The sequence below is a fragment of the Zonotrichia albicollis genome, chromosome 8, assembly GCF_047830755.1.
Source record: "Zonotrichia albicollis isolate bZonAlb1 chromosome 8, bZonAlb1.hap1, whole genome shotgun sequence".
Taxonomy (NCBI): domain Eukaryota; kingdom Metazoa; phylum Chordata; class Aves; order Passeriformes; family Passerellidae; genus Zonotrichia; species Zonotrichia albicollis.
This window is the reverse complement of record NC_133826.1, coordinates 5986439-5999420: the sequence shown is the minus strand read 5'-3', so window position 1 is coordinate 5999420 and position 12982 is coordinate 5986439. Positions and strand designations below refer to the sequence as shown.

Genomic DNA, 12982 nt, shown 5'->3' with positions numbered 1-12982 from the left:
GACTAATGGTGGAGAAGAGATTAGTGAGTGAGGGCTGTCTTAGGAGAAAACCATTAAGTATCTAAAGAAATTTGTTTAGTTCAAGTCTGGAGACAGTGCTTGCTGTCATACTCCCTTAAAGCTTCTCCTATTTTATGATGTTGAGTGTTCTCAGCTCCTGTTGGAATCAGAAAATAAAGAAACCAAGGAAAAGACGACCTACAGAGGTACAAATTTCTCAGTCGCTTATAATGTCCTTCATCTGAGGCAGCTAATCTGCTTGACAAAATGGTCTTTTCTTTTGAGGATTTCTGATTGAACACATGTTGTTTTGCATACTGCATTCCAGGATTGACTTGGAAACACAGTTGGCTTAATTTTTTACCAGCTGTTTTCCTGCTGGAGATCTAGTTCCACTCTCTCCCTTTGTTTCCCATAGCTCATGACAGTAATTTCAAGCTGTTGTTCCCTACCTTAGACAATTCAACACACTCATTAATCACAGAAGGAAAGACTGCTTCCTGAAAAAGTAAAAGCTTGGCCCCAGAAATTGCAAAACCCACACATTTTTGAATATCAGCTATACAGCTGAGCAATAAAATATCCTTCCAACTGACTGCTGGGATAGATTTCTATGTAAAATGTCTACAGAATGTAGCTCAAGTCAATTAGCCATCTCCAGCAAACTTCCAGTGGAAGTTCTGCCAGACTTCTGTGAAAAAGACCAATTTATTAAACTCCTGAACAAGCTGAGAATATGCAGATTTGTATAGTTTTATGGAGAACTGTTCTATTGTCTTCAAACTTCCGTCCCTTGGATTAAGATTCTATGATAAGACTTCTTTGAATCCCTTGAGAGTCTGTCTGATGCAGTGAGTGCAGGAGTGAAGGTTCATTTTAGCACCTGTAGAATCAGGCCCAAAATGTCAGGATGACATATGCACTGTTAAGCTTTTTGAGCAAGCAGCAGCCTTTACCAAAGGAGACTCACCTACAGTTTAAGGTGCATGTAGTATAAAGGTAAAGTTAGGAAACATTTATCTAAATTTGTTTCAAGTAGTTGCACACTGAATCTGTCCTTTAAATGGGGCACTGTTTTCCAGCAGCGACTCCACCCCAAAAACCACCACCATTCTTACCCAGTAAAAGCCTCAAATGCTCCAAGATTCTTTGATTGTTCTGTAAGAGACTGGTGAGGAAGAACCACAGGCCTTATTCCTCACTTACCTGGTATCATCAGCACCTATGACATTGGACATAATGCTGGCCAAAATGGTAGTTTATTTCTTTCTTTTAAAGGAGGAAGAGATGCCATGAGGGATGTTGAGGAATAATCAGAAGTCCACGGGACTAAGTCTACATATTTTTTGACTGTGGCTGGTACCCATCACCCAAAAGTCAAATCCAGACCTTGTATGGCAGGACCCAGGAACAGGCTCTAATTTTATTATTTCCTTTAGTGAGAATGGGAGTTGGGAAGTTGGCCTTTTCTTAGGCCACAAAGAGGCAACACAAGCATTGCTTTCATGTAACTTCCATCCTGTAATTTGCTTGGATTTGAGAAAGAGAAGGATAGAAGGGTTTTAAGGCTGAGATAAATATATGAATAGTGAAAACTTGAAGTCTAAAACATTCAGTTGGCAATTTTATCCCTAAATATGCATTTGTGCATGCTTACTATTCCTGTGTGGTCTGTATGCAGACTGAGGTCTGGGTTTAGGTTTATTTGCTGTTTTTCTTTTAAAAGCCGTATTTCCTCATTAGAGAAAATACTGCACAAAATGGGGGGAAATGGGATTTTTCCGAGCTATGATTTTTCACAGTGACAGGAGTACAAATGCAGCTTGAGAGCTATAAAGAATAATCAGGTGCCAAAAATAGCTGGCGGATAATGAGCTTTTATTTCAGGCGGTGGGCACGCAGCCCATCCGTGTGTGCCATGTGGACGGGCCGCTCTGCAGCCGTGCTCCCCTCACTCTGGATTCCTCCAGGATCCTCTCCCCATGGCCACCCCCTCACGAGGGCACCCAGCGCCGGCTCCTGCCCCACACCGCCCCTCCAGACACCCCATGGCTTCTTCTCGGCCATTTCTGAGGGAAAAGGCCCGCGAGTGCTGCATCTTCCCATGGGGTTTTCCCTCCCCACATGGTGTTACCCCCTTTGCCTCCCCGGCGTGCTGTGAGGGGCCAGGTGGGGAGCCCGTTCCCCGCTGCTGCCCACACTCCTACAGCTGCAGGCGCCTCCTGACCCAAAGGGCCACGGAGCTCCCACAGCGGAGCGGGCGCCATCCCGCCGGCGGTGAGGGGAGGTGCGGCCCCGGCCATGGCGGCCCCTCTGTGGGGAGGGAGGGAGGCGGCACAAGGCCGAGGCTCTCCCGATGCAAGATGGTACTCTGTGATTCCCTCTGCAAGGAGCACCATATCCCGATGTGCCCAGCCTCAGCTAGCAGGAGGGGTGAGCTCCAGGGGGCCCTTGTGGGGCGGAGGGAGGGAGGGAGGATGAGGGAAGGAGCCAAGGCGTCTGTGGGGTGGTGAGGAGCGTCCTGCCCTGCCTCGAGCGCCTCACACGCCGTGCTGTGGTGTCCGGGGTCTGAGTGTTCTGTTGAATGAAAAAGAAGTGCTTTACGGAGTATATAGATACTCTTCTGAGCGAAAATTATTTTAAAACTAATATTTTTTTAAGAAAAGATGGGACAAGACTATTTACAAGAGCATGCAGTGACAGGACAAGGTGGAACGTGTTCTAATTGAAACATAGTAGGTTTATATTAGATATTAGGGAAAAAATTATTGTGAGGGTGGTGAGGCCCTGGCACTTGTTGCTCAGAGAAACTATGGCTGCCCCATCCTTAGCGGGGTTCAAGGTGAGTTGGATGGGGCTTGGAGCAACGTGGTCTAGTGGAACGTGCCCCTGCCCATGGCAGGGGATTTGAACTAGTTGATCTTCAAGGTCCCCTTACAATCCAAAGATTCAATGATTCTATGAAAAATAGAAAAAAAACCCCAAAGAAGAACTATGGATGAAATTTGAATGGGGTGTGGTGAGGGCAGAGGGAGGCTGCCAGCGCCTCCCTTGGGGAAGCAGTGACAGCTCCTGAGGAACTGACTGCAGATCTGGCAGTGGGACAGGGTCTCTGCCAGTGGGACAGTGTCCCCAGCAGTGGGACAGTGTCCCCAGCAGTGGGACAGGGTCTCTGGCAGAGGGACAGTGTCCCCAGCAGTGGGACAGTGTCCCTGGCAGCGGGACAGGGTCCCCGTGGGGCTGCTCCCCTCACCGGGGGCTCTGGGCCAGGCAGCCCTGATGAGGTGAAGAGCTGCTGCATCTGCTCTGCAGAAGAATCTCTGCTTTTGGGACTTGGAGATTATTTATCTTAGCTCATATAAATCCTTCAGGACTGCATCAAAAGGGCAGTTGGGGAAAGGATCCTCCAGCTCCTGCAGGTGCTGAAGGGCTGGGCTGGCAGGGTTGCTCCTGAGCCATCTGTGGCCAAACGCCCTCTTCCTCTCCTGCTGCTGTGCAAGACAGACACGACTTTTCCTGAGCAGGCGTTTGGTGCATGCAGGAGCAAGGCTGGGGACCTGCATTAGCAAAGTGGATGAGAATGGGAAGTATCCTCCTTCCTGGGACCCCACTGCCATTTCTGCTGCTCCCCTGTGGTCTGTGCAGAGCAGGGAGGTGGGAGGGGTCTGATCAAAACCTCATGATTGTTCTCTCTTGAAAGTGTTTCCTGGTGCTAAATAAGAGTTTAATTTATGATGCCTCTTTTCACCATGCTGACTGAGCCCACTAACATTTTTGCAAATTTTGCTTGAAAAAACCTAAGCAAATTCATTCTTATTTAACAAGAATAAAGATATATTTTACAAATAGAATTTTTGATGGGAAGTAGCCTCTCGGGAAGCTTCTATGATATAATCCAATATCCTGTAATTTATTTCATTCTACAGTGTAATGTTGGTGAGTCTTGATTCCTGGGTTTGGGGGTAGATATCCTAGAAACTTAAACATATAGGGAATCTTACATAATATAAGCTTAGTTGTTTTTTTTAATATTTCCTTGTTTAATGGATTAATCTGTGGAGGTCAATGTAATTGGTTTATTATTCTAATACAAGAACAATGAGTAAATTCCCTAAAGAGCTCCATTGCCTTTAGTGAGGAAAATATTGGTGTGCCCTGTAGCTGTGATTCATGCTGCTATTGTGAAGTCAGCCAGCTGTGAGATATATGTGCAGGCCATGGATGATAAATGTGTTCTAATAATCCAGTATACAAAGTATTTCCATAAAAATTCTTCAGTAGTATCCAAGGACATTAAAAAGTCTATCAAGAAAGTCCTTCTTTAAATGGTTTTGAATCAGGCAAAGAGTGTTTTAATGCACAGTTGTACAGGCTACTCAGATTTTCCCCATGATAGTTCCAGAATCTGTTTTTAGCATACGATTATGATACTGCAGAGAATGTTGCTTCTGATAAAAAATTGTATTGATTTTCAGTATTTTCAACTCCAGTTACATACAAGAAATTAATGAGACTCATTTTGTTACTTGGCATAGAATTGTGTGTTTGTTGACAGTCATCACAGGAATTAGCTTTAAAAAGATCTTAAGATCCATCTTTTATGAAGGATTAAAATTCACTTTGATTACTTACATAACACTGTAGATGTCTCCCCTTCTTTCTGGTGGACCTCTGGTTGGGGCCTGTTTATTGCAGATGCAGCAGTGGAATAAACTGAAAGCTGAACACTCCCCTGATGTGCTGAGGAGTTGAGTTGCTGTACCCTGAGGCAGCCCCACCACCCACAGCTGGAATGATCTGGCACTGCAGGACTCACTTTGGGGCTTCCTGCTCTCTGCAAAGCACCTGGGAGGAACCAGAGGGAATCTCCCAATGCCAAACCAGGCACAAACAACCAAAGTGAACCTTCCAGGTTGTTCCCACCTGTGGGATGAACAGAATGGGGTGCACATCACCACATAATACCTGTTGTGGAATTCACTCTGGAGAGCTGGTGCAGACACTGAGGTGTGGAGCTGCACACCAGTCCTGTGCTCAGCACCAGTGTGGAGGCCACAGCTGAGAAGGAGCTGTGGAAATTCTCCCAATGGCAGAGCTTTTAAACTTCTTTTCAAAACTTCCTGCTAGAGCTGGATCCAGCCACAGTGCTGGACTGACACCCTCCTGTCCATCCTGATTCCTCCCTTCCCAAATATGTGGTTAGGAAGGATTAATGTCAGAAAAATGATTTCTTTTATTGAAAAAAGGGAATGATTTATTCTAAAACAAAGATTATACTGATTAACTTTCAATATAGACTACCCAAATCTCTGCACTTTGTTTTCAGGAAAACTTATTAAAGAAATATGAAAGTATTTAAATGGAAAAGATGAAGGGTTGAAAATGCTCAGTTTGACTTAGTTCTGTGTACTTTCCACGTGTTTTTAATAGCCTAGTGGTAAAACCCAATGCAACCACTAGAAGCAATGAAATCATAATGAAACATCTCAAGGTCAGTCTCATTTTTCTTTTGGTTTTGCCATTTAGCCCATGCAGTTTTTGTAGCAGATGTAATATGAGATATCTGTGAACATAAAACACTTCTTGTTTTGCTTCCCCTGCTTTTTCCATCTCATTAAAATACTTTTTGGTGCAGGGGGGTGGAAAGGGGTGGGCTAGAGATATCAGATCCTTTTTAGGAAAGTTCAAAAGCGATGATTAACTACGGTGAGTTTCATGTGGTGGGTTAGAGCCTGGCTTTCAGCTGCTGTAGTGTGCAGAAACACAGAAGCATACATTTAATCCCTAAATGAAATGCAGACAGCTCTTTGTGATGAAAGAGGGCTGATTTTAAAGCAACAGATGTAGAACTCTTTGTACCTTGCAGAACAAAACTTCCAGAGATGGAAACTGAAAAGCACATCTGTGACCTACCTGAGCACATCCCAGTGGAATTCCCAGTGGAGTGGGAAATCTGGAGTTTTATAATGATTGAGTTGCAAGCTCTTCAGGAGCAACATTTGCTGGTTCTTGTGCTGGACTGAGAACCAGCAAATGTTCAGTTTGGAAGGAAGGACAGGTGTGAAGGGAGTCCCAGGTACCCGTGGGTACAGGCAGAGTTACCTTCAGTGGCCACGTGGGGACAGGAGCTTTGTGAGGGGAAGGGATGCTTTGCTCCCTCCCTACATCTCCAGCTGTTGGTACCATCTCATCATGGAGCCAGCAGGGAAAGAAGGTTTGATTCTATTGCAGGAGAAGTGATTGAACATTTTCCCTCTTCACCCACCACACTCCCCATTGTGTCTTTCTGAAACCTTCTGTACTTGTTCCCCAAAATACCACTCTCAGTAACAGACTGCTGCGATTTCACTTTGACAGCCTGCAAAATTTCTGAAATACCCTGTGACACAAATCTGCCAGAAATCTCTACTGTGCCAAATCTATTCCCATATATCATCTTCTAGGCAACAGAGATGTAACTGTTGCTGCTTTATAAATGATGGCATCTGAGGTTCTGTCACTTAAAATGGAAGCCTGGCAATTCCTGTGACTATTGTGAGTAGTGCTTCCAGAGAGACAGAAGTGGCTAATCCAAGGTAATCACGAGTCCCCTTTGCTGTGTTATGTAACTGTCTCAGCCTTCAGCTCATTTATCCATCACCCTGTTGATTTAGAAAGGACCTTTTCTCTGTTTACAGAGGGGAAGCAAACCCTGCATTCTTGTGGTCACTTGGGAACTCTGAGTGAGCAATGAACCTGACCTTAAGTAGTGACCACCCTTCCTGTTCTATTGATCTAATCCATTTGGGGTTTTGTGGGACAAACCCTCTTACAAATTCCAGGAACATCAATCAGTATGCTCCAGAGTAGTTAGTAAGGAATGTAATTTTGAGTGTCTTTCATCTCAGTTGTAGGTGAAATCACACCTACAGTTTAGCCTAGTTGTAGGCTAAACTGAGAATTTTAATTCATGTGTTTCATTTTCAGCTCAGCCCTTAGTGAATGGGTTCATTAAATTTGGCTGTTCTGAGGCCTCTTTTCCAAATGCAGCAAAGCCAGACACTTATTGCTGCAAGGAGTTGTGCTCTCCCACTGCAGGGTAGGCAACAGCAGCATCCCTGCAGAAAACCTTCATTGCTTTCTCTCCTCCCTGCCCTTATCCTCAGGTGTGGGGCTGTGGTATCAGTCAGCTGGCTGCCTGCAGGGGAGAGGCAGCAATTGCTCATTGCCTCTGTGCTGCAGTGACAGAGCTGCTCCTGCTGGACAAACACACCTGGCTGCTCAGCAGAGGCACAGCCAGGGGGGCTCAGCAAGATCAAAGGCAGCCTGAGCCTTCCACACTCACTCAGCTCCCAGGTTACACATTCTGCTCACACACATCAGCCACCCTCTGCTAATGGTTACCTCATTTTTATGGAAAGCACAGAAAGGACTGAGGTCATTTCCAAGACTGTCCATCTGGCTTGAAGATGAAGCTTTCTGTCTGCTTTGAAAGTATTATAAATCAGTTTGCTGTTGTTAAAAAGGGACTAAAATTGATGTTTGTTGTAGAATTGAAAGTGAGACCTCATCAAAAGAGGGTGTTACAGAGTTCCTGTCTTTTCTAAGTGCTATAGAATTTCTAGAATAGCAGGGTGGGCAACTCCAATTTAATGTTTTGACTATTGAGATAATCTTACTTGTATGTTAGGATTCATAATCAGGTGGCACAAATAAACTTTGGTGCAATTAAATAATTTAAGTGGAATCAATTAAGACTAGCAGAGCATATGAGTAACTGTATTAGTTCCATAAACTTCTGTATTTGGGTTGGCAGCCAAAAGCTGTAGGGAATTAGTGGGATGTGTAAATGCTCTGGTTGTATCTCCCTCTCTCAATTCTAATTGTTGCACAAGGATTTATTACAGCAATTCAGCACTGCAGAACTTCCTTGGCATTGGCAATGTCCTCAAGAACCTGTTTTAATTTGTCTTTAATGATGTTTTATGCCACAACAATCTGCAGTGGCTTCTTTCCTCTCAGTATTATCATCAGAGCAAAGGAGCTGCAAATTAACAAGCATAAAACCACAGCCTCTGATAAATATGTGCTGATTTGGGTTACTTCCCAATTTTTTTTTTTCTATAGCTGTATGCAGTGCACCACCCTTCTTAATTATCTTCTTTCCCTCCTCAAGGCTCTTCCCCAGTGTGCCTTTAGAAGACTTTAATTGGCCACATTCCCTTTCTGTTTAGCAGGGGGAGGCAACTTCAAAATAGGATTGAATGTTGCCAGTTAAGAAATATGTTCCTTCCACATATGCTTGAAATTATACCATGCAGACTGTTGTAATAAGTGATTGACTGGTCGATTGATTGATTTTTTTAATACAAATTTTTTGAGACTGTAAAGGTCACGTGTTTGTTTTTATGCACTGAAAGTAGGAGAAACATATTTACCAACACAAAGCTTGCACTCTAACTTGATAATCAACAGCTTTGTTATTTTTGTTGGAAGGGAGTGTGATTATAACTGGAAAATGTGAACAGACCCATGCATACAAATATCTTATGGAACCTACTGCTATTCTAATTGCTCTGTGCATCAAGCTGCTTGACAACAAACACCACGAGACACAGAAAATAGCTAAATGGAGGAGAACTTACCACAGAAATGATCAGAAATTATCACAACAGCAGTGTTCACCTCCCAGCTAGCAGTGTGCCTTGTGTTCAGTGCAGCATGCCTGCAGCAGCAGTCAGGTGCTCCAGTCAAGGACACAGTACACTAACATGTACAGAGACCAAGTGCCTATGGCTCTAGTTAGAGCAGAACTGGATACTCTTTGAGTAGGGTTTGAATGCAGAAAGCTGATTTTAAACCAGCCTGTTGATTCCATAAAAATATGCATTCACACATGAGACTCTCATATTACCTACATGTGAGAGCATAATGGGCAGGATTTTTGAAAACCCATGATGGGTTTTCTTTGTTGTGCAGGACTTGAGCAGCACAACTGAGTGCTGGTCTTTGGTGCTTTATCTCATTTGAAGCTCTGCTCCTAGGAGCTGCTTAAGCACCAGAGTTGACTTAGACCTTTTGAGCCATGACTGCACCGAAAAGTGAAAAAGTGAAAAGTGTCACACCAAGTAAGCTGTCTCAGGCAGGGGGCAAAAGGATTTGCACTTGCAGTTAGCCAGAGGCTGTGGGTGGCTGGGCTGGAAGGCTGCTAAGGCTGGGAGCACTTTCTGCATGGCACAGTGGCATGGTGTGTGGGCAGACTCTGCACAACCACTTAGTCCAGAACTACTTGTTCCAAATCTTGCATCCACTTGGCCTCTCTCTTTGTCATTTTTGTCTATGCAAGGTGCTTGCAAACTGATAGATGACTGGCAGGATCACATTATCACTTCATGTAGCTGCAATTGAGTCAGGTTGAAACTTTGGGTTGTGTTCTCTTTGTGGGTGCAGTTGGCACACGGAGACCCTGCCCAGTCCACGTGCCCTTGCCCTGTTTCATCCTGGCTGCTTGATCTTGTCCCTGCATCACCCCTTCACTTGTGTTGACACAACTGTCTGTTAGGACTGTGCTAAAAACATATGTGAACTGGTTTGAATTAAAAATGCTTCTCATCTGGTTCTTTGTCTGGCCTCAGAAATAACTGGGTCTGTGCAGCTGGGAGAGGAGGGGAGGCAGTGCAGGCAGGAATGGACAGCTGGGGAGGGGTGAGGGGGACCTGCAGGAGCTGCCAGTGCTGCTGAGATGAAAATATCAGATGTTGTGTTTGCCAGTCAGTGCTTCTGCCCATTCAGGGGGGCACAGAGCAGCCTCAGCTCTCCCCAGTCACTCATTCTTGTGACACTCTGCAGAGCAGGTCCTTTACTGGGCGTGTTCTGGAGCAAACTGCTCTGAATCATTTCAGTTCTTCCCTTTGCTTTGTGTTCTGAGTTTGTTGTTTTCACTCTAGGGTCAAATTGAGAAAACTGTTACCAACTGTATATATTTCAAAATAATATGTAATTTCTGAGGAGCTATGGACAAAGAAGACCTATGTGTGTTCTTTCTGGCTTTACTGCTTGGTAATTAAATTGTCTATATATACTACAGTGCTCTGAGGCAACTGTTCAGTGCATGATATAAGAAATAGTCTGAACAGGAGCCCTTTAAAGAAGAGGTGAACATGTACATCCCAGGAAAACCACCAATCATGAATGAATGATACACTGAATCAGCAATGAACTGGTGCATGAAACACTTCTGCTACTGGTTAATGCAGAATTTGTCCTTTTTGACTGGGGTTGAAATTTGCTTTTTGACTACAGATGAGAAGAGCATATTAGAATACCAGGCACATGGTATCTCAAGCTGCTATGCCACAAGTAGCAAAATATAATATGTCAAGTGTATTGGTATGAGCTGGTATGTAATCTCTGGATCAAATCCCAACTTTTCAAAAGGTCTCCTCACTTCCACTCTCTATTTTAGCGAGACATAGGAAGACACTAATAGTAGAAGTGCACAGACAGCCTGTTTTTAAATGGCAGGTTTATTAAAAATGTTCTCTATCACAAACATTGGAAACATATGTGGCAGATTTTACTGTAAGTGAAAGATTCAGTGACAGTGGAAAGGGAGTAACTGTCGACTGAATAATGAGAAATAATGGGACAGTTTCCACAGCAAACCCCTCCCAAACCCCATTTGAACTCAGCATCCTCGGCTCCAGGTTAGTGTTCAGGCTGCCCTTTGGACACAGCACAGAGTTCATGAGCTTGAGCTTTGAGTTTATACATATTTACAGCAGAACAACCTATAGGTTACAGGAGAGGAACATTAGCACCAGTGCTTGTGGATTACAGCTCACATCGCCTCTGCCACTGCAAGTGCATGGAACTGACTTTACTGAAGGGTTAGGTTAAAAAAAGGTTAATAAATCTGGCACTTGGAAGGCAAACTGTGCTCTGCAGTGACCTAGGAAATCTTTGTGTTAGGTATCACACTTGACTGCCTGTCTCTGAAGGCTGCCCATCACAGTTACCTTAATGCCCTTTCTTGCACAGATGCACACTTCCCTTCCCCTGTGCTTGCACTGTTATTTAGGAATAGATGGAATCCCTTGAGATCAGGAAATCAGTGTGATTTTCTTACTGCTGTTCTAAAACTAAGCACAAACTCTGTATTTAGCGAATATTAGACAAAATTAGTATCTTTAGCAATTTTGGTGAAACATTTTCACATAGCAAAAATTCTACAGTGTCGGTAATTACTGAGATTCACAAAAAAAGGCTTCGGTTAGAAAATCAAAAAGGGTCAAATAAAAAAAAGCTTAAAAAAAAGGAAGCCAAAGGAGTGTCAAATACCATATTGAAGTCAGTGAGTGCAGAATAAAACAGTAGCAGTCCATTAGTTAATTTTTCAGTAGTAAAATCTTCCACCTAAAGAAGCCCATGTCTCTTGCAAGCTGTGTGCCTTTCTTGACGTTCACAGCTGGTCTCCTAGTCCAGTACAAGCAGGGTGGCGATGAGTCCACGCTTTCCTGTTCAAGGCAAAGAGTCCTTCTTCCAGCTGTGAGGTAGAGATTGGGTATCAGGTCACTGGGGTGTGAGATACCTCTGAGTGTGGCAGTCACACATTTGTTTCTAGTTCATTTATTTCAATAGTGCAGTGGTCTTTACTGTTGGATTTCTTAGTGTGATTCTCCACTGGAGTTTCTTCTTGCTCCACTTGTATGGGTATATGGTGCTGCAACCCTTTCACTGTTTCTGGTCCACGAGATTCATTCATGGTCTTCACACAGCCATTTCTCTGGTAAGCCACAATCTGATGGATGTTAACAGGCTTAGTTTCACAGATCAATGGCACCTATGTGAAAAGCATTAAGATCTGGAATACTGCCACTGATTGCTGTATACAACAGGAAGGGAATTTTTATTTGGAAAGCCTGTGGGCTGCTTTACATTCACCAGGATTATCTAGAGCCCCCATGGACTTCCAGAAGCTGTTTCCCATATACACTAAAGCATCTTTGCACCATCTGTGTGAAGCAAAGGAGTCTGTGTAAAAATGCAAATTCTGTCACAACTCTTAATTGAACTTACGCTCGTAACAGCTGCTTGCCATTGGTAAAATGATACAAGTAGGATAAATAGAGAGCAGAATTCCAGGGCTCACTTCAAAAGGTAAAGACTCTCAATGGCGAGTGTGCTGAGCTCTGGGCAGTGCTTGCTCTTGGGTGCAATTAAATAGACCAACAAATCATTTGTTGTTGCCTTACGCCTTTCTTCTAACCCAATAAAATAACACCTGTCTCTTCAGTTTGCTCTGTTTTGAAGGAAATAAAGGGGATTTTATTAACTGATTCATAAGTTAAATATTGAAGTGTTCTTTAAATCAAGCCAGATTCTGATGGGGAAAGTAAGACGTAAATACTGGCAAAGAAAGGAGGTGGGCTTGCAGCTGAGAAAATATGGCCTTTGGGTATATATTACTAACTGCACAAATTATGCAGCCAAAATGTATGGCAGACTAGCAGTATATTTTAATACCATTACAGAGCATGATTCAAAGAAAAATCTCATCACAGATGACTAAATAATCCCTCAGGAGGGATTTCATATTACTGCAACATCTCTTCTTAAGTTCTGACCGAGTTCTAAATCCAGCAGTGAAATGTCAGGAGGCCTGTGTTATGCAGGAGCTCAGCCTACACTTGGCTTTGTAATGGATGACCTCCCTTGCCCATAGGCTGTGTTTTAGGGGCTTTGTAGGTAGCTGCATGTGTAGCCCCTGTAGTCAGGCCTAATCCTGTCATCAGTAATTACTGCAGGTGCTAATTACCTCAGAGGACACTGCCTGTATTTTTACATACTACTTGAAAGAGCAGGACTTTTAAATGAATGTTGCAGGAAGGCATGAGAATGGGATTGACCTCAAAATTGCAGAATGAGAGAAATAATGATAGAAACAAAATGTTGCTATTTGTGTAGAATACTACAAGTGATGCACAGAAATGAAATTTGTCTT

The 12982-nt window shown here is 43.6% G+C and overlaps 1 protein-coding gene and 1 long non-coding RNA gene across 2 annotated transcripts in view; both read right to left on the bottom strand.

Annotated features, from left to right (window-relative positions):
- Window positions 1-946: 946 nt before the first annotated feature.
- LOC141729830 (uncharacterized) lies at window positions 947-8992 on the bottom strand. Its single transcript, XR_012581268.1, has 2 exons — window positions 8625-8992; window positions 947-2577 (listed from the first exon to the last, which is right to left on the bottom strand). It is a non-coding gene; the product is annotated as an uncharacterized LOC141729830 (long non-coding RNA).
- Window positions 8993-10553: 1561 nt separating this feature from the next.
- SLC1A7 (solute carrier family 1 member 7) overlaps window positions 10554-12982 on the bottom strand; it is a 49572-nt gene continuing 47143 nt past the window's right edge. Inside the window, exon 11 of the mRNA XM_005482273.4 lies at window positions 10554-11821. Coding sequence (XP_005482330.1) covers window positions 11585-11821 — 237 coding nt within the window. The 3' untranslated portion in view covers window positions 10554-11584. The remainder of the gene's footprint in view (window positions 11822-12982) is intronic.